The 20100-nt window shown below is 45.4% G+C and overlaps 1 protein-coding gene across 2 annotated transcripts in view; it reads right to left on the bottom strand.

The window, feature by feature from the left end:
* Positions 1-20100, bottom strand: part of ADD2 (adducin 2) — a 103960-nt gene that overhangs the window by 33456 nt on the left and 50404 nt on the right. The window contains exons 1-5 of one of the 2 annotated variants that reach the window (XM_028116369.1): positions 17500-17555; positions 16276-16385; positions 13048-13165; positions 6844-7060; positions 4943-5081 (exon numbers count right to left, since the gene is read on the bottom strand). In XM_028116369.1, the coding sequence (XP_027972170.1) occupies positions 4943-5081; positions 6844-7026 (322 nt within the window). In that variant the 5' untranslated portion in view covers positions 7027-7060; positions 13048-13165; positions 16276-16385; positions 17500-17555. Of the gene's footprint in view, positions 1-4942; positions 5082-6843; positions 7061-13047; positions 13166-16275; positions 16386-17499; positions 17556-20100 lie in introns of those variants that run through there. The other variant, XM_028116370.2, reaches the window with a different exon arrangement.

Genomic DNA, 20100 nt, shown 5'->3' with positions numbered 1-20100 from the left:
TGCTATGGGAGGGTTACCAACAAACAACACTAAAATAAAGTGACATGAAACAGGTAAAAAGAAAAGAATCATCAGAAGTATGCCCAGCAAATATAAAGAAAAAAATAAACAGAGGTCATAATATCATCAAAGTAGAAATCAGGGAAAGCCATATTCCTTTGGAATATTCATCCCTGGCAGCAAGAAGGGAGGCAGAGCAAAAGCATACGCCCCCCTAGACAAAGCCAGGCAGCAGGGGCCATGGTTGGGAGGGGCCACTGTGGAGGTCATTTTACATGAATTAAACATATAATCCATCATGAGGCTATAGCTATAAAGAACATTTACGCTTTGAGTAACATTTCCTCAAGATACAAAGCAAATGCTACCAGAAATACGAAGAGAAATGAACACTAATTAAATATACAGTGGAAGACAACACGACTCTCAGTTTCTACAAAATAAAAATAAATGAAGATACAGATTAAATACTATGCGCTGGAGATAGAGTCTCTGCCTACATATCATTCAAAAATGATATTATTAGGCCACAGAGAAAATCTCAATAAATTCTCAACATAGACATTAAATAGGTCACATTTTCCAAACACAATGCAATCAAACTAGATGTTATCAACAAACCCTTAAAACATTACAAATTCAGTCACTTGGAAATGAGAAAACACACTTCCAGATAGTTCTTAGAATAAAAATAAAATCAAAACAGCAACTGCAAACTATGTAGAAATTAGCCATAAAGGAAATATTGTGTCAAAATGCATGGAATAAGATGAAACTTACACTCAGGGAAAAAAATTCATAGTCTAAAATGTCTTTGTTATTCAATTAAATATGAAAATAAAGCATCCATTTTATTCTACTCTAGAAAACATAAAAATAACAAAATAAACCAAAGAAAAGTTATGGAAAAGAATTAGTGAATAGAAAAACAAGATCAATGAATCCGGAAACTAGAAAATTAGTAGAACTAATATAGAAATCCAAGAATTGGCTTATGTGAGAAGATCTATAAATAAACCAACATCTGGATTGGCATAAAAGAAAACAGGAATAATAAAAAACTAATGATGTAATGTATAGTGATTAACATCACATAATAAAAAAAAATATATTGCCAGAAAAGAAAACGGGAATATGCAACATCAGGAATGAGAATGGGATGTCTTCTCATTCACAGCAGAAAGTTGAAATGATAGAAATAATACTGTAAATCACTAATAATTTTGAAAATCTCCATGAAATGTATTATTTATTTAAAACATATGATCAAAATTTACTCAAGAAGCAGCAAAATAAATTTTTTAAAAACCCTAGATGAAACTGAGAAAAATAATGTTATAAAAAATGTTCCAGATCCGGATGGCTTTACAAGTGAGTAATAAACCTCCAAGGAAGAAAGACTTCCTATCTTATTTAAATTCTATCAGGACAAAGAGAAGTATGGAGTTCACCTTGATTTATCTTATGAAATTATAGCCTTAAAACAAATACTAAATGAAGACTGCCCAAAAAGTGAATTTCTGACCAATCTCACGTATGAATATGAAAATCCTGAATAAAAGTCTAGCAAATCAAATCTAGAAGAGTATTTTCAAAAGGATGCAACAAGAGCAGGAATGACTGATTTCACAAATGAAAAAAGAGTTCAATGTTCAGAAATCTATTAATATAATTCATCACAGCAATAGTTCAAAGAAAGAGAAATCAATAAATGCCCAAAATGCATTTTATAAAATTCAACATCCATTTCTGAGAAGAACCCATATTGAACTAGAATAAAAAGATACTTCCTCAACATGATACGAACTCAAATTCTTGTGGTAAAGGATTTCTATTAAAGTCAGAAACAAGACAAGGACGATTACTCTCTAATCTATTATTAAACATTTTTTTCTGAGGGTTCTAATGGATGCAGTGAGAAAACTGGAAAAAGAAACCAAAGGGTAAATGTTGGAATGAAGGATTCAAAATGACCATTATTTGCAGGTTATGTGATTTTTCTATATACAAAACCCAAGAGAATTAACTGAGAAGCTATTAGAATTTAAGAGTTCAATAAGAAGCTGCTTTCCCTGGATGACAGCTATAATCAGAAACAAAATTGAATGGAGGAAAAAAAATCATTTAAAATAACAAAGTTAGGGGCGCCTGGATGGCTCAGTCATTAAGCGTCTGCCTTCGGCTCAGGTCATGATCCCAGAGTCCTGGGATCGAGCACTACATCAGGCTCCTTGCTCCACAGGAAGCCTGCTTCTCCCTCTCCCACTCCCCCTGCTTGTGTTCCCTCTCTCGCTGTGTCTCTCTGTGTCAAATAAATAAATAAAATCTTTTAAAAAATAAAAAATAAAATAAAATAACAAAGTTATATAAAATTTCCAGGATAAACTTAACAAGAAATTAGTAGGGACTATAAGAAAATAACTACTAACCTTCTCTAATGGACATTTTTTTAAAAAAGCAAATAAACAGAAGACATACATCATTTCTGAACAGACTTAAAATTCATTTGTGCGAATATTTTTAAAACACCTACACTGTGCCAGCTACTTTTCTTTTCTTTCTCCACCCAGGTGCCCCATAATGACTGCTTTTTTTTTTTTTGAGATTTTCATTTTCTTAAAATTTTTTAGTTATGTTAATCACCATACATTACATCATTAGTTTTTGATGTAGTGTTCCATGATTCATTGTTTGTGCATAACACCCAGTGCTCCATGCAGTACGTGCCCTCTTTAATACCCATCACCAGGCTAACCCATCCCCCCACCCCCCTCCCCTCTAGAACCCAGCTACTTTTCTAAGTCCAAGACACTATTCTAGGATACAGCAGTGAACAAAACACAAATATTTTTTCCCTCATGAAGCTTATATTCTAATATAAAATTGTAAATTTATAAATTCTCCACCAAATTAATCTATTTATTTAATATAATCCCAATCAAAATCCCAAAAGGGAATTTTTGAGGTATGCAGGGTGGGGGGGAACTTGACAAAATAATTCTTATTTTTAAAAATAATTAAGGGTATTTGTCCCATGAGATGATAAAACATGGGGAAGGTGTTTCTGAGTGTGCAATCAAAAGAGGAACACACAAAGGAAAGTAACAATGGATTCAGTTGCATGGAAATTAAAGAGTTCTACAAGACAAAAACATCATGAACAAAAAAGGCAAAGGAAAAACTGGAAAAAGTTGCAATATATTTGATAGATAAGAGGGAAATAGCCCCATTTTATAAAGATTTGAAAAAATTTTTTAAAGATTTTATTTATTTATTTGAGAGAGAGAACGAGATAGAGAGAGAGAACATGAGGGGGGGAGGGTCAGAGGCAGAAGCAGACTCCCTGCTGAGCAGGGAGCCCGATGTGGGACTCGATCCCGGGACTCCAGGATCATGACCTGAGCTGAAGGCAGTCGCCTAACCAACTGAGCCACCCAGGCACCCCAAGATTTGAAAATTTTTAAGAAAAGGATATGTGAGTAGGAAAATTGGCAAGGAATGTGATAGGCAATTTACTATAAAAAAAAAATCATCCCAACGTGTATATGAAAATACACCCAAAGTCGTTAGTGATCAAACAAATGCACATTAAAACACAAATAAAGTACTATTTATCACCTATCAAATCAGGAGGATGAAATGAATGGTATAATACATACTACAGATCAAGGTGGAGGAAAAGGGCACTCTATTGCATTGCTGGTGGGAATGTAAATTGGTTCCATCTTTCTCCATGGTAATTTGGCATTATGCATTAATGTCTTTAAAACATGCAAATACTTTAATGTAGCAATTCTATTTCCAGTAATTTGTCTTTAGAAAATAGTCATAGACTAAATGAAAGGATTTATGGCACTGTTGTTCATAAGAGCAAAAAGCTGTAAACTAATTAAAAGTCTAAAAATGGGAAACAGTCTAAAAATAAATTATGGCATATTCAGTCATGCCATAGAATAGCATACTTTCACCAAATATATTACAGAATCCTATTTTATTATGTGAAAAATTAGTTAAGATATGTTAAAGCTATCAAACTTGCATGTATAATATGATTCCATTTTTGTTTTCCTAATTTATATATGTTAAGAGAAAAAGGCTGGAAGGATATACACCAAAATATTGAAAATAGTCATTTCTTAGTTGTAAGAACACAGTACATTAATTTTAATTTCCCTTTCTTGATTATTTCCCTAATTTTTATCATAATCCTGTATTTATGTTGTTGAGGGAAAGTATTTTTTGATGTTTATTTCTTCAAGGTTGTGGGCAGAACTTCAGAACCCAGGAAGAGGGTTTCATGCCCAGGCCTGGCTGCTTGTGGTCCTTGTCTATGGAGTCAGGTTGGTCTGTCCAGTGGGATACCAAGATACTGGCTTCAAAACCCTCCTCCCCTCCCTACCACTCCAGCTGCAAGGGAGAGGCTCCACGGGGTTGAGTAAAGAGCAGCCCAAGTCAAGGGCTGCTGCTAGCCCACGAGGATTTTCCTTCAGTTCTGTATCCACAGCTACGGTAACAGGGAGCGGAATCTGCACTCTCCACTCCTGGGTCCTCAAGCAGAGGCCATGTAGAAGACTTGGAGTTGCAAAGCTCCTCCCTTCATGCTAACCCACTTACGAAGGGGGATGGAGGAGTCACATAGAGGTTTCCCTGCCTCTCAGAACAGTGACACTCTGTCATCCTGTCCCTTCCCCCAACAGAATCAGAAAGAGGTTTTCCGGTAGGTCACCATCCCCCTTCTATTTCTGGGCACCAGGAGTAATTCTCCTGTGGGTCTTTAAATCCAGCAGCCTCAGAAGCAGAGCCAGGTACCGCTTTGGCTGCCCGCCTCCCGCGTTGGCTAACTCAGCTGCACCGCTCACTCTGTAGCCTGGCAACCCACCCTCTCTTCCCCACCTCACTTCCTCCACTTCCGTTCCTGGCAGCTCCCCAGCTCCGCACGTACTCATGGAAGATGCTGGGAAGACTGCGTGGGAGGTGCTGGCCATGAAGTCCGCGATCTGCCGCAGGGCCCAGATGTTGGAGGAGTTGTTCCCCTTCTTCATCTGCTCCTGGATGAGGCCTTCCAGTTCTTCCCTGAAAGACTGAAGCAGGCCCCAAGGTGCTGGTCCCCCCAGTGGATCTCATGGGGGGGTCTGAGGACCCCTCTTCCAAGAACCCACCCCAATCCCCTGGGTCAGCTAGGCCAGGGCCACACATGGGATCCCTGGGCCTCAGGGGACATTGGGAATTCTAGTGGGACCTCAGGAGCCTCCCCAAACTACAGTTTGGGAAGCAAAAAGATGTCCCCTGTTGTGTCCCCTTTGTCCAGGTCCTTCCTGAGTCTAAGTGATATTCAAGACGTCCCTCCCACTTCCAACCCCCCCTCACTGCCCCCCACCCCGCCCCAGGCCATCAGACAGGGCAGGGCTTCACTTTAGTAATTAAGAGACATTTTAAAAAGCAGAGCTGGACGAAAATGTGTGCCATCCTCCCTGTCCGTCAGCCATGCCTATGGCCCTTCTGGACCTCAGTTTCCTCAGGTACTGAAGGATTTGCTGTCCTCCCTGTCACTTCCACTTCTAATGTCCTGCTACTCTAAGCCTGGTTTTTCAGACCATAAATAAGGCAGGACGGTCCACCAGGTGGCAGCAGGGAACACTCAGGAGGAAACGGAGCCCCTCAGGTGTTGGTCAATCTATAAAAGGATAGAAGAAACATGAACTCCTTTTGTCCCATTTCTTGCCTGCGAATAGAGTTCTATCCATTCAGGCCCCGAAACTTGGGTTGGTACTAACTCTGCCACTTCTCCTATCACACCTGTCATCTCTCCTAGTCCCACACTGGAGTTTTCCCATCATCCCAAAGCTTTTAGTACCTGCCATATTCCTCCAGGCTTCCTCCACAGCGTCACCTGTCACCAAGACCTCAGGCCCATTACCTCAGTGCTCCTCTGTGAAGCCTGAGCATTCACCGTGTGCTCTCAGCCAGGGTCACACACAGCCCACCTACGTGTTCTGTCTCTCCAAAGCCCAGTGGGGACTGAGGCAGAGCCCCTCCTGGCAGGCACCTGGAGATGCCAGCTCCAGCCTGAGCTTCCCAGCCCCTGGGATCATGCACTGTTTCCTGAGGACCCCCAGCTCTGCCGCCCTCACACTCCTTCCACACCGCTCTTCCTCTCCTCACCCAGGGCCTCTATCACCCTCCTACTTCCGTGGTCCATTAGGCCCATGCTTTGTTCTTCTCAATGCAGCACTTGCTGCAAGGATGAGCTCTGTGTCCATGCCACGCAGGTACCAACTGACCTCAAGTCTGGGGCCATGGTAGGGTGATCATGACTTGCCCTCCCTGCCCTGGCCCATAGTCCTCTGTATCCTTCACTCTGGCCACCTCCTGGGGCTTCCAGACCCTCTTCACCTCTACCCCATGCCTGTCAACCTTATTGCCCCGACAGTGAGTTCTTTGCGGTGCTCAAAAATGGGGGCCCCAAGCCTTCCACGTGGCGCTCCCTGATGGCCTCTGGTTTACAGGACTATCCCTGTTAGTTCATTGTTACAACTTTTGGGGAAGGCTGGAAACTGAGGCAGGGCTCCTGTCTCCCAGACCCACCCCCTCCCCAGTACCAAGCCAAACCGCCTGCACATAAACCAGGTTTTTGCCCACTACCAGTGACCAGGGAGAAAATGAAATACCCACAGGGCCAGGCCCGTCTTGCTCAGGGCGCTTAAAATTGCTACAACACTGAGCAAATGAAAGAGGAGTTATTTATCTTTCAGGTTCAGCCAGATGAATGGGCGGCGCCGCCTCCTCGGCTCCCTTCCCCTCCTCCTCCTCCTCTCCCGCCCGCCTGGGGCGGACCCCACTCACGGGGCTCTCCAGGATCATGGTGACGCGCTTCTTCTGCTCCATCAGGTTGAAGTCCTGCCGCAGGTCCGCCGCGCGGCTGCGGAGGCGCAGGTACTCAGGGTCGTCCTCAGAAAAGCGGTCCAAATACTGCTGCCCCTGCGGGGGCGGCGGCGACGCAGCCTCGGGGACAGTCTCTTCACTCATTGTCCTGGTGGGCTTATAATTCGTTTCTGGAAGCCTACAGAGAAGGAAAGAGGGAGCTCCCAGTCCGAGTACAGTTCCATACGGCAGAGGGGCTGGATTCTTTGGATTCACGAGGGAGGCGGCTATTCCCCGGAGGGTGTAACCTGAGCCGCGGTTTGGAGGGCAGGGCGCCGTCAGCTGCCCATCGATAGGGGGCGCTAATACATCATCGGACCTAGCGAAAATCTGGCACTCGCCTAGGGGTCCACCACCCTTCCCTGACTAACCATCTACACTTAAACTGCCACACCAGGGTGGAAGTGGACAGTTCCTCCGGTGCAAGCATGATCTGCATACTTTTTGGAGCATTTTTGTGATGCATACCTACGTAGTGTAAAGCCACATATTGGGAATTAGTACTTACTAATGTACTATATCTAGACCTGATCCCTGGAATGAGGACTAGGGCAGCCTTTGGAGAGCTGGGCTGGGAACCCTATTTTTTCTACTCAAGCATGGTTTTTTTTTTTTTTTTTTTTTTGCCCACGGCCTGATGGTAAGAAGGAATCTCTTCTCTTACTATACTGGAATCTTCCTGAAGAAGCAAGCTGCAGCTCCAGTCTCCACCTCCCAGCTATGGGGCTTTGACCACACCAGTCTCCCTTTGTGTGTCAGCATCACTAGGCCTTCAAATCTGAGTTATGCCCCTTCAACACCCAGGGCAGCCTTACAGAGCCCCCTAGCCTTCTCCCTACTGTGTGATCCCTTTCTTAGCAAAGGCAAGTGCCTTGACTGAACAAGAATTAGCTTTTGAACACCAGTAGAGAGATGCCAACAAAAGAGCATTACGGGGGATCGGGACAGCTGGCTTTCATCTTTAACCTGCCCTCCCTCACTTTACCTCCATGAGCTCACATTTGCATTCCACAAGGAGGTGGAATGCTCTCTTGTTCTCTTACAGCACTCCTGCCTCCTTGTCCTCATCTGTTCTTCCCCCTTGGCCCATTCTGTTAGCCCAAACCTTGACTTTCCCTACAGCCAGCAGTTCATTATGCAAGAGGCCTTGCTGACAGCCAGTAAAGCATAGTCTTGTTGGTGAGCTGTCTGCAACATCTTCTTCCATCTTCTCTCGAGATTCTACCCTCCACCTTATAGTTCCTCTGAGTGGGGCAGGTGGGTGAAACACTAGGTAATGGGAGAAGTGGGAATCTACCCCATCAGGCCAGAACACTCAGGTGATCTTTCTTCCTTTCCCTCTTCTTTCATTTTTCCTTCCTAACTACCTACCTACCTTCTTTCCTTCCTTCCGCCCTTCCCTGCCCCTCCCTTCCCTTCCCTGTCCTTCCCTTCCCTTCTTCCCTTCCTCCCTCCTCCCACCCTCCCTTTCCTTCCTTCCTTCCCTCCTTCCTCCCTCCCTTCCTTCTTTTTCCCTTTTTGGGAATTAGCAAATTCAAGGGAGGGCACATGTACTACTTCCCTCAGTGGACAGCCTGAACCCTTGGCCTAGAGTAGTGGTCTTAAACTTGGGTGCATATTGGAATCCACTGGGGAACTTTAAAAAATACTGCTATCAGGGATTTTAATGTTATTAGTCTGGGGTGTGATCTGAACATCAGGATTTTTATGTGTTTTTTTTCTTTTATTATGTTATGTTAGTCACCATACAGTACATCATTAGTTTTTGATGTAGTATTCCATGATTCATTATTTGCATATAACACCCTGCGCTCCATGCAATATATGCCCACTTTAATACCCATCACTGGGCTAACCCATCCCCCCACCCCCCTGCCCTCTAAAATCCTCAGTTTGTTTCTTGGAGTCCATAGTCTCTCATGATTCGTCTCCCCCTCCGATCCCCACCCCTCCATTTTTCCCTTCCTTCTCCTAATGTCCTCCATGCTGTTCCTTATGTTCCACAAATAAGTGAAACCATATGATAATTGACTTTCCTGCTTGACTTATTTCACTTAGCGTAATCTCCTCCAGTCCCATCCATGTTGATGTAAAAGTTGGGTATTCATCCTTTCTGATGGCTGAGTAATATTCCCTTGTATGTATGGACCACATCTTCTTTATCCATTCATCTGCTGAAGGGCATCTCGGCTCTTTCCACAGTTTGGCCATTGTGGACATTGCTGCTGTGAACATTGGGGTGCAGATGGCCCTTCTTTTCACTACATCTGTATCTTTGTGGTAAATACTCAGTAGTGTAATTCCTGGGTCATAGGGTAGCTCTATTTTTAACTTTTTGAGGAACCTCCACACTGTTTTCCAAAGTGGCTGTACCAACTTGCATTACCACCAACAGTGTAAGAAGGTCCCCCTTTCTCCACAACCTCTCCAACTTTTGTTGCTTCTTACCTTGTCAATTTTTGCCATTCTAACTGGTGTAAGGTGGTATCTCAGTGTGGTTTTGATTTGAATTTCCCTGATGGCTAATGATGATGAACATTTTTTCATGTGTCTGTTAGCCATTTGTATGTCTTCTTTTGAGAAGTGTCTGTTCATGTCTTCTGCCCATTTTTTGACTTATTTGTTTTTTGGGTGTTGAGTTTGAGAAGTTCTTTATAGATCTTGGAAATCAGCTATGGACATCAGGATTTTTAAACGCTCCCTGGGTGATTCCAATAGGCAGCCAGAGTTGAAATACCACTGGCTAGATGTTAATAGTTGTACCATGTAATAGATGGCATCCATTCCAGATGTTGGCCATTTAGCAAGCCAGCCAAAATGGCACAAACCTCATCTTCTAACACCATTGCCAGGTGTCATTTCCCATGGCTGTCCAAACCCCATCCTCCAACTCCAGTCACCAACTGCCACCATACACCTAACCTGGGACAGCCGGAGGCTCCAAATGCCACCATTGCTGCTTTTGCGAGTTTGCCAAACCACGACACCTCATCTTAATTCTTTCACTAATTAATCATTTCCTTATGAATGCCCTCACCAGATCTCCCCCAACCAGCACCATGCCTGCTGGGCCTATAGATGAAATATTTGCCTGTGAGTGACAGAGTATGGAGGAGGCATCTTCAGGAAGTGGCAGCCAAAAAAAACCCCAAAAGCAAAAAAAAAAAAAAATCTCTAAAGAAAGATCTGAAACAGATTTGGCAGGTTGCTAGAATGGTTGAAATTGTACTTAGTAGCATTCAAGCCAGATTCTTCAACTAAGTGGAGAAAGAGTTATTGAGTCCATCAGGGATGTTTCCAGTGGAATTAGCTCTGGACTAGAGTCAGAGTCTACAGTATCACCCTCACTCTGTCATTCTTTAGCTTCATGGGCTTGGCCAAATAGTAATTTCCCTCTTTGGGTCTCATTTTGTCCATCTCTAAATGAGGGAGAGAACAGAATAAACTCTGGGGCCCCTTCCAGCTCTACACTATATGGAGTGAGACAGATTCATGTAGAAAATGAAGGATGGAGGATCTGAGTTTCCTGGAGCAAGAGACCTTCTTCCTGCATCCTTGTCTCTCCACCCCTGGGGCCTCTCCCTCAAGCCAAATACCAAATGGGCAACTGCAAAGAACACACATGACCTACTGACATTTGCCTTATAGGTTCAAGTTAATCCCACGTGCGTGGAGCGAGTTAAAAATACCTCACCTCCACCATGCTCTCAGACAGCCTCACCCCTGCAATAATAAGCAGTAATAAGGTATTGCAAGGACAAAGACAATGGGAGTGCATCAGAGCTATGCAGACATGAAGTCACCACCCAGACTCTCCAGGGCAGACAGCACTGCAGACATTTTTCCAGAGGCACTGCCCCTCCTGTTTTAATTCTTAGAACTTTGGAAGCCCCAATCTTTGAGGTTATTTTAAAAACAAAACAAGCAACATTCCAATGGGTACCATGGATATGCACATGGAGATGAGCTCCCTGTGTTCCTTATGACTCCAGGTCCCACCAGCTCCAGAGCCACCTGAACCCTCAGCTTCTCTGGGATTAGGATCACTTTGGTCAGCACAGCCCAGTACTGAACCTTCCTAGCCTAAATCCTTTCTATTTAGGTGGAAAAGGCTGACCGTCTTTCCTTCCTCTTGGAATGGCTGCACTCCCAGGAATGGGTCTGTGAAGGCTTGAAGTAGCATTTCCCTCCCTGAAGCACGAGGAACAAAGAAGCTCAGGTCCTGCTGGAGAGGAGCCCAACTACCATGCCCCCCAGGCCTGCCTTCACTTCTCAGAGCCCATCCCCAGAAGGTTACTCCAGAGAAGCTCCGTTGGGAATGGAGTAGAAAATGGAAGCCCTGACTCCCTCATTGTGACAACGGGGGCCAGAGAAAACCACCCTTTGACTTTGTGAACAAGAGGCATCCTTTTGGGCTCCTTTTTTTCCTTCCAAAGTGTTGCACAGGTGACCAAAGTTATGTGCAGTGTGGCTTACTGGTTAAAAGCATGGACTCTGGAACAAGCGGATGATGAGTTCCAGTCTTAACTATGCCACTTATTAGCTGTGTGATCTTGTAGGGCAAGTTACTTAACCTCTCTGTGCCTCAGTTTCCCCATGTATAAAATAGGGATTGAACTATTTACCTCTTTAGGCTGTTGTGAGGATTTAGATGAGTTAATGTATGTGAAGCATTTAAAACAGTGCCTGGCATATATCAAGTGCTATTAAGCATTTGCTCTTATCATGTGTCATTTAGGGGCTAGAATCATTATAGCATCAGGAACTTGAGTAATGAGAGGCTCATGATTCAACTGTAAACAGGTGCATACTCAATAGCTGTAATTATATGTTGTAGTCCAAAGAACTAATCTGATCTTGAGCTATATTAACAAAAAGAACACCCAGAAAAAGACTGACAAGAATGACTAGTTCTCTGACCAATACTGGGAACATGTCAGCTTGGAGATCACAACAAAGAGGATAAGCAGGGTGGTGACCATCAGAGGCCACTGCTTGATGGGCCAGGTGTGACATCATAAAGAATATATCTCGCCTTTTCCCCCCATTCCTGGCACAGAACTTCAAAAAGTCTTGGGATTTCTAAAATATCCAAAAAACATTAGGAGGGTCTTTTGTTATTCATGATGAGCTCATTTCATCAAACCTGAATTTATGCTAATGAGGTGATTTATGGTGGGCCCTTAGATGTTTCCAGGGAGGGACTGGCCACCAAGAAAGACCAAGCACCTGATTAGAGGGTTGGAACTTCAGCCGCACCCCCAACACGTGGAGGACAGGAGGGAGGACTGGAGGCTGAGTTCAGTCAAGCGGCAGATGATTTAAACCACCATGCCTAATAGTAATAAAGCCCCCCACTAAAAATCTCTGAACATCAAGGCTTGGAGGAGCTTCCTGATTGGTATGCTGGGATGGTGATGCACCCAGATTCTAGAAGGAGGGGCACAGAAGCTCTGCACCAATCCCCCACCCTCCCCACACTCTGCCCTATGCATTGCTTCCATTTGGCTGTTCCTGAGTTAAATCCTTTGTCATAAAACTGTAGTCACAGTTACAGTGCCTTCCTTGAGTTCTGTGAGTTGTTATAGTGAATTAGGGATTAAAGGGCAGCATGGGAACCCTCAAATTTATAGCTAAGTGAGTCAGAAGTGCCTGGAGGTGGCTTGTGGCTTCTGAACCGGGGGCAGTTTATTGGTGCCCTTGCCCTTTAACTTGTGGTAGTTAACCTGTGTGTCCTTTAACACGGCAGAGTGTCAGAACTGAGCTGAACTGTAGGACACCCAGTTTGCTAGTTTGCGTCAGAGAATTGGTGACGGAACAGTACTGGGCAACTTCTATTCATGATTTACTTTCATTCCCAGGACCACTCCATAGGGCAGATGTTAATGTCACTATTTTACAGATAAACTGAATCACAGAGAGGTTAGCTAACTTGCCCATGATCACACAGATAACAGTGGAGTCAGGATCTCAACCAGGACTATCTCTGGCTCCAGATCTGCACTCCTCCACTCCACTCCACTCCCACAATTCTGCTGGTGACTGGAAGCTCATCCTGGTGAGACGGACCCAACCAAAAAGCGTGCCTCACCCCCCATCACCACCCAAAAACTGCCAACAAATTACCGGGAGGCTGGACCAGCCTTATCCCAGGCTGCTGCTTCTCAGTGCTCGGCCCGTGCACCCTGCTTTGCTCTCAGGGACGCCGACCTCATCTACAGGATTTCAAACATCTGGATGAAAGCTGAAAAACACAAGCAACAAACATCAGGGTCTTGTCTGCACCACCAGGACTCCTTACCCTGTTTTTGCAGCACCATTAGGCGCTGATTTATTGTAAGGACTGCGGAGAAATTCTTAAAAATGAAGTAGAAATGAAATTTTATTTTAAAAGCAAATTATGTCTATGAAAAGGTAAAGAAAGCTTCATTATCTTTACAAGTGGCACCAAAATTTTTTTCAAAGAGAGGAATTGGAAAATCTCTTCACTGAGTCCTGGCTTTGAGGACCAGAGGAGAGAAGCTGTTCTGCACAGTGGAGGGAGCAGGATGCGGAACTCCTGCGTAAGCCTGGAGGGGTCCTGGCTGCCAGGCTGGAAGGCATTGTGACCCCTTCCTGATACCACCCCCCAATACTTCACTAATAGCTACTCAACTCACAGACACTGGTATGAGAGAATTTTGGATGCTGTCAAAGAAGCAGAAGAAGCCTGAAGAATATCATGCCCCAGGACAGTGGAAGGGTTTGGGAGGTGCACAGGCCATGAATTGGATTCAAGACAATTTCACCAAGCATTAGTATCTTACAAACAAGGATGAGTTACTGCTCTAAAAATCCTGGGGATCAAGGTCTTCAAAGGGTTAATCATCAAAATGTTTAAGCAAACAAACAAAACCCACAAGTGATGGTTTCCCATTTTCACTTGGGCACTCTGTTGCTCAGAGTAAGGATGCTTGTCTTGCCCAGGGCTGGCAGCATCCCCAATACCAACTCCTATTCCCACATGGCTCTGGGGCCAGTCCCTGTCTGTCCTTCCTCACCGGCCAGTTCAGCTCCATCCCTGACCTGGCACTGGCCACAGCGGGGCATCTGGAAAGACTTAACCTACCATTGAGGGGCAGAGAGAATCCATCTTGGTAGGTATGGTATGGCTGAGGGAGGCCAGGACACTGCATGCCTACTAAAGCACAGCTTCCTTCTCAGCCCAGCCAGGGTACTCTGGGCTCAGCATTGCAGTGCTATGATGGCCCCTGAGCCCAATCCTGATGCTCATGGCTCTAGTTAGGGACCCGGCAGTTGCTTCCATAACCTAGTCTTGATGCTCTGCACGTCCAGCTGCCAGCTGGGGTCCTCCTCCCATTAGTCTTATTTTTAGCTAGAACAGGGTCACAGGCACCACCTTATGCTGCTTCTGTCCAACACGAAAGGGAGCCCTGCCTTCCAGAGCTGGCTAGCTCTAGTGCAGGGTTTACTGACATATCTCTGGATGCTGTTCTTCTGAGGGGTGGCCACTGATGTCTCCTAAGGACTAATCCGCAGCCTCGTAAGTTGCCTTACCTGAAGCATAAGCTTCTTCCCCTTCCCCAGCAGCCCGTGCCACAGAGGTATGAGGTTGTCTTGTGGTCATAACCTGCTAAGGTTTGGATTTTCAGAGTCTGAGCTATTTCTTGTTTCCACCAAAAGAACTAATTTTTTGCCTCCAGAAGTGACCTGTGCCATTCACATAAGACGATAGGCATCTGTCCCCCAGATAAGTATACACTGAACACAATAATTCCTATCCCAATCTCTGTTGGTGTTGAAATTCCACTATTAGAGGCTCATTCCTTGGGTTATAGTATTATCCCCTGATTAAAAATGAAAATATGTCTGAGAGGTACCATAGGCAAATGTTGTAAAACATTCCCCTGTGGTACCAAAACTATCAGATCTCTGATTGCACAGTCAGGCAGAGCAGGGCCAGGACAGACACCAGATGAGCAAGTCTTAATGAGAATGAGACATGATGCCAGGGGCACTCAGGAGGATCTAGCAACTGGGGCAGGGTTGCCACCCTGGATGGACCTCAGGGGACCCTGGTGTGACAACTCTCTGAGCCTGTGCCTGCTGCAGTGTTGAGGCCAGCATCACCATTCATTCGGCCTTTGGTTTCCCCAGCATGTGTTTCGAGAGACTGCCTTTCAACCATTCACACCCTGGGGCAAAGCTGAGAAGCAAGGGGTACTCCATATCATAAGAACACCAGCACCCACCCCCAGGGTGCTTGACACCTCCTAGGAGGCACGACATCTCAGAGCCACCTGTTCCTTGTCTCCATGTCCAGTCAAGCTGGGCTGCAAGGTGGGAAGAGTTAGGACACAGGATCCCAGCCCTAGATAGTCGCCCACTAGAGTGTGAATGTGAACAAGTCACAAGAAGCTCAAGGACCTTTGTACATTCAGACGTCCCACAGTCGCTTTAAAACTGACTTGTCAGAACCAAGCAACCCTGAACCAACCACCAGAGCCTCCCTCCCCCAGCCAGCCCTGCCTCCCTGACCTTAACCTAGCCAGCCACCCCACCAAGGATTGCAGAACGTAGCCGCGACTCCTTTTCTCGCCCTGTGCACCTTCTCTGTCACCAAGTTCTCCGGTTTCCTGTCCACTAAATATCTCCCTACCCAGGGCACAAGGCCCTAAATCATGCTGCCATCTCTCCATCCCTTTCATAGTCTATGCACAGTCTTTCCTCTCTCATACCCACCACCCAATCAGTGGCCAGAGTCACTTTCTAAAAGTGCCAATCTGACCCATGCTGTCACCTCCCTGTTAAAACCCACCTGTGGCTCCCATCACCTGGGGCAGTATTCCTGCACTTTTTTTCCTAATTCCTGCTCCTCTAGCCAAAATTCAAGTCAAACTTAGATTATGACAGGTATCCTTCTTACATTTATCACATATAAAGTTTTAACTCTGAATTTGCTTTTTCAAACCAAACATATGCTCCATGCTGGAAATTCAAACCCATCCATCCCCAGTCAGAGAACCGGGGGTGCCTTGCTTTTCTCTTTACCCACCTCCTTCCCCTTGAGGACTGCCACCCAGGTGAATGAGATCCAGGCTCTTAGCTGGCACACAAAGCCCTGAGAGTATCTCAGTGCCTGCCCCCACCTTCCCCGCCCCCTCATGGGTATTCCGGGGCTATTCCCAGGACCTGGAAGGCACCAGGCTGTTCCTACCTCTGTGCCTTTGTCCATGCTGATCTCTGCCTGGAGAACTTTCCTCTTTTCCTTCTCCCTTTCTTTCAGGTTGTCCTCTCCTGGAAGCCTCCCAGCCACACCCCTGTCCCTTTGGCTGTCACACCACCTTCACTCACCTCTTTTGTTCCGCTTACTATCTGACAGCAACAAACTGTTACCATGAGCTCCTAGCAGGCGCGGCATGTGTCTTTGGCACTCCTCTGTTCCTTATGCTCTGCCACAAGACCTGGAGCCAGGTAGAAGCTGAATGAATGGTAGTTGAACTGAAACTCAACTTAACAGTGCATTGCAAGTTGGGCTGGTTTCACAAAGCAGCATTGTCCAGGTCCTGGGGGCCCAAAGCGGGGAGAGAGGCCCTAGGGGAGCTAGGCCCCCATGGAACAGCATGGGGAGACAGTTCCTGGTAATGTGCCGAGTGTTAATGGAGGTGCGCATTGGCAGGTTCCCTAGTGCCCAAATCTCCTTCTTTAAAACAAATTGTTCTTTTGTTGTACAACCCCCAAATAGCTGGACCCCCTCTGGCAGCCATTCTTCTTGCCTATTTGGAAGCAGAATTCCAGCAATTGACTGCAACTCTTAAACTAACAAATTCAACTTCACAACATAACACTAATTATGGGGAGACAGAGGAGAAAACAATAGATCCCACATGCCACTGCAACCCCCTTGGCCCTCCAATATTCAGCCTTGCCCCCTTATCTGTCTCTCTCACCTCTTCCCTCCAGTAGCCCCTCCTCTGCCCCTGCCCCAAGACCCTCGATTCTTTGCTCAGGGGAGCCCTGTGGCTCCCTCTCAGTAGCTCCAGTTTGCATCCTCACACCCTTGACCCCTACTCAGGAAATACTCTAGCTGGGATTCACCCTCCTGGGAGAGCAGCTGGGGATTGCAAATCATAAAAGATGCACTCAGTCACAAGTCATTTTCCTTCCTGTCCCACTGAAGACCAGGTATATGTAATCACTGGAGCATAAAATCATATTTCTATGGGTCATTCCTAGCAGCTATAAAAGGAACAGAAGGTCTAGAAGGAGAGTAACAGATGCTCATGTTGTGTGACTTTTTGTTAGAAGCTGTTTAAGCTCCATGTGCACCTAAGAGAGACAGGTGCCTGTCTCCTGCTCCTTCAGTGGGAGGTGTCCAAACAGGAACAGACAGTCTAAGCACCCTGAGCACCCAAAATGGAAAGACATTGCAAATGGTTGCTCCTGGCTACCCCCACCACCACCAGGGGCATGGCCTCCCCCTGGGGGTAGTGCCAGCTTTGGAAAGCCCCAGGCCCCCAGCCCCTCAGCACAGCATCTGCTCCAAGCCTTAGACTTGAAGTCAGAACCCAAGCTCACCGATCCCTGAGACTTCCAGAAGGGAGGGAGGAGACAGTCATGGGCTTGCGGCTGTTACTTTGCAAAGTAAATGGAGACTGCTGAACAAGGGGTTGGACCACACCCTGCCTGGTGTATTCAGATAAAGAGAAAGCTCGAGCCTCTGCAGGGTGGGATTATGGGTGAAGCCTATCATCACCTTCTTCACATGTTTCTGAATTTCCCAAGTTCTACATTAGGTATCAACTGCTGTGACCATTTAGGACAAAGTTTAAAAGAAGAAAGGGAGAAGGAGGAAGGAGGGAAATGGTCAAGTCTCTCTCTGTCCATCTCTGGAACCCCCTAGGCGGGAAGAATCCTTTAACCCCCTGACTGCTGCAGGTCTAAGAAGTGCTCGTTTCTGAGCATCCCTGATGCATCCTTTCCTAGAAAAGTCCAGTGAATTTTAAAAGCCTTCTACTAAAGGGCCCCAGACCTAATGGTTGGTAGGTACTTTTTTTCCATTCTTTTATTATCCAGAAATTGCACTGCTATGGAATGAATGGACCCAGCACTTTTTTCTCATCACTTAAAATCAGTCCCATTCCCTCTCACTGGACAAGCACAATTATTTGTTGAGTATCTATTGGTACCCAAGAGTAAGCAAGAACTGGAATTGGGTATGAGAGGAAAGATTTCCAAAAGAAGTGAGATTTTGTCCCCACCTGCTAGAGGCCCATAGTCATATTAAGGTGAAAAATATGAATACAAATAAAACTCTGTGTGTGTGTGTATAACAAGCATTGAACACATTCATTTCAGACCACCTCTGAAATGGTGTATATCTGTATCTCTCACACTCTCTCTCTATATATATACAAACACACACACATTTATTTTCAGTTTCATATATATATATATAGAATATATACATTTATTTTCAGTTTCCTACATGTATTCAATGTTTTTGGAACAGGAGACTGGAAACCCTGGGTTCATATTTTTTTTACTTAAATTCAATTACCTAACGTATAGCAAATCATTAGTTTCAGATGTAGAGTTCAGTTAATCATCAGTTGCACATAACACCCAGTGCTTATCACATCATGTGCCCTCCTTAATGCCCATCACCCAGTTACCCCATCCCCCCACCTATGGTCCACATTTATGAGGACCAAAGTTCTGAGTTAGATCTTGAAGGAAGACATTCAATCAACAAAATTCAGGCTGTTAAACCCAAATAGGTAGGGCTGTGCTGGGCCCTTCTCATCAGCGCTGTGGTGCAGGGCTTACCACCCTGGCTTTCAGGTGTAGAACTTGGGGCTCCGGGAAATGGAGTGACCTGGTTGGGGCTACAGAGCTATTCAAAGGCAGAGCCTAGTTTGAACCCATCTGGTGCCAGAGCCTGTTCTCGCTTTTCAGTTCACCATGCGTTCCTCCCCGCCATCACATGAAGGTGAGCAGATGCAAGGGGCCTGGTAGGAAGGCGAGGAATGGAAATCAGCAAATAGCTAAAGCCTGAGGCCCAGGCTTCATATCCTTCAAAGAAGCCTCAAGGATTAAGCCAGCCACTTAAAGGATAATTCTAGTTCCTATTTCTGGCATGGGGACACCGAAGGATCTAATTCACAATCCCTGCTTTCAAAAGGCCCACGATGGAGCTGGGGCAAGGGGGTGGCTCATAGAGAGATCACTACAGTACTAGGGGCACAGTGCTCTAGTAGAGCCTCATGAACCACGGGGTTCCAGGGAGGCCCCAACCTTGAGTCTCCAGCATTAAGCTTTAATCCACTTGTCAGATATCTCTGCCACCAATCACAAAACCATGCCTTCAATGAAGGGGAAAGAAAGGGGGATTCAGGAAGCCCTGGTGAAGCAGAGACAATGCTGAGCTAGCCGGAAGGCTGGGTTCAGCCTTCAAATACTCAGTCCCTTCAGTGAAAAGGTCAGCCAAACTTGCACACTCTGTGGATAAAAGCTCATCTAAAAGACTGTCTAATTGAACTGACATGTCCTCTGATTCACTGTTCCACACCTCAGGATGGCCTAGAATCCAGTCACAGATACTTTTAAGCAGTCATCCTGTCTACCTTTTACTTCTGGCAAGACTGTACCTAAGACCAATGGACCTATATTTTGAAAAGCTTCACCTCCGTCAAGTTCAAACATAAAATAGTTGGTTCTGCTTTTTGACCTAATCTGAGAGCATTTGTTCTTCAGTAGGAAAGTGAACTGTAACCCACTGAATCATGTGGCAGGACTATCCTTGCTCGCCATTCCCACTTCCAGCCAAGAAATCCAGGAAACAGCTACTGGATGACATGTCCTTCTATGTCTAATAGAATAAAGTGCATCCCAGACCACAGAGGTGAAAACAAATGCTCTTTTAGCACATTCAGATCAGAACTGTTTTGTTGGCTTTTTCATTGGTTTTGTTGGGAGGGTTTTCCTTACTAACTGGGCAAAAGAGAAAATTATAAGAACATCTTGAATCTAGGACTAAAAGGGGATCTGACACCATCCTTCCCCTCTCCAGACTGAAGAAGTTGTAAAAATTCACAACCCCAGTGACACCGGGCCATGCTGAGTTAGGGTGTTGGGGAGAAGTCTTCATAGGCCCGGGAAGAAGGGATGGTAAGGAAA

The sequence above is a fragment of the Eumetopias jubatus genome, unplaced genomic scaffold (assembly GCF_037043125.1).
Source record: "Eumetopias jubatus isolate StellerSeaLion01/CBP00866 unplaced genomic scaffold, mEumJub1_p1.0 scaffold_9, whole genome shotgun sequence".
Lineage (NCBI taxonomy): Eukaryota > Metazoa > Chordata > Mammalia > Carnivora > Otariidae > Eumetopias > Eumetopias jubatus.
Note: the sequence above shows the minus strand (reverse complement) of the source record. Positions and strands in the feature narration are given on the sequence as shown.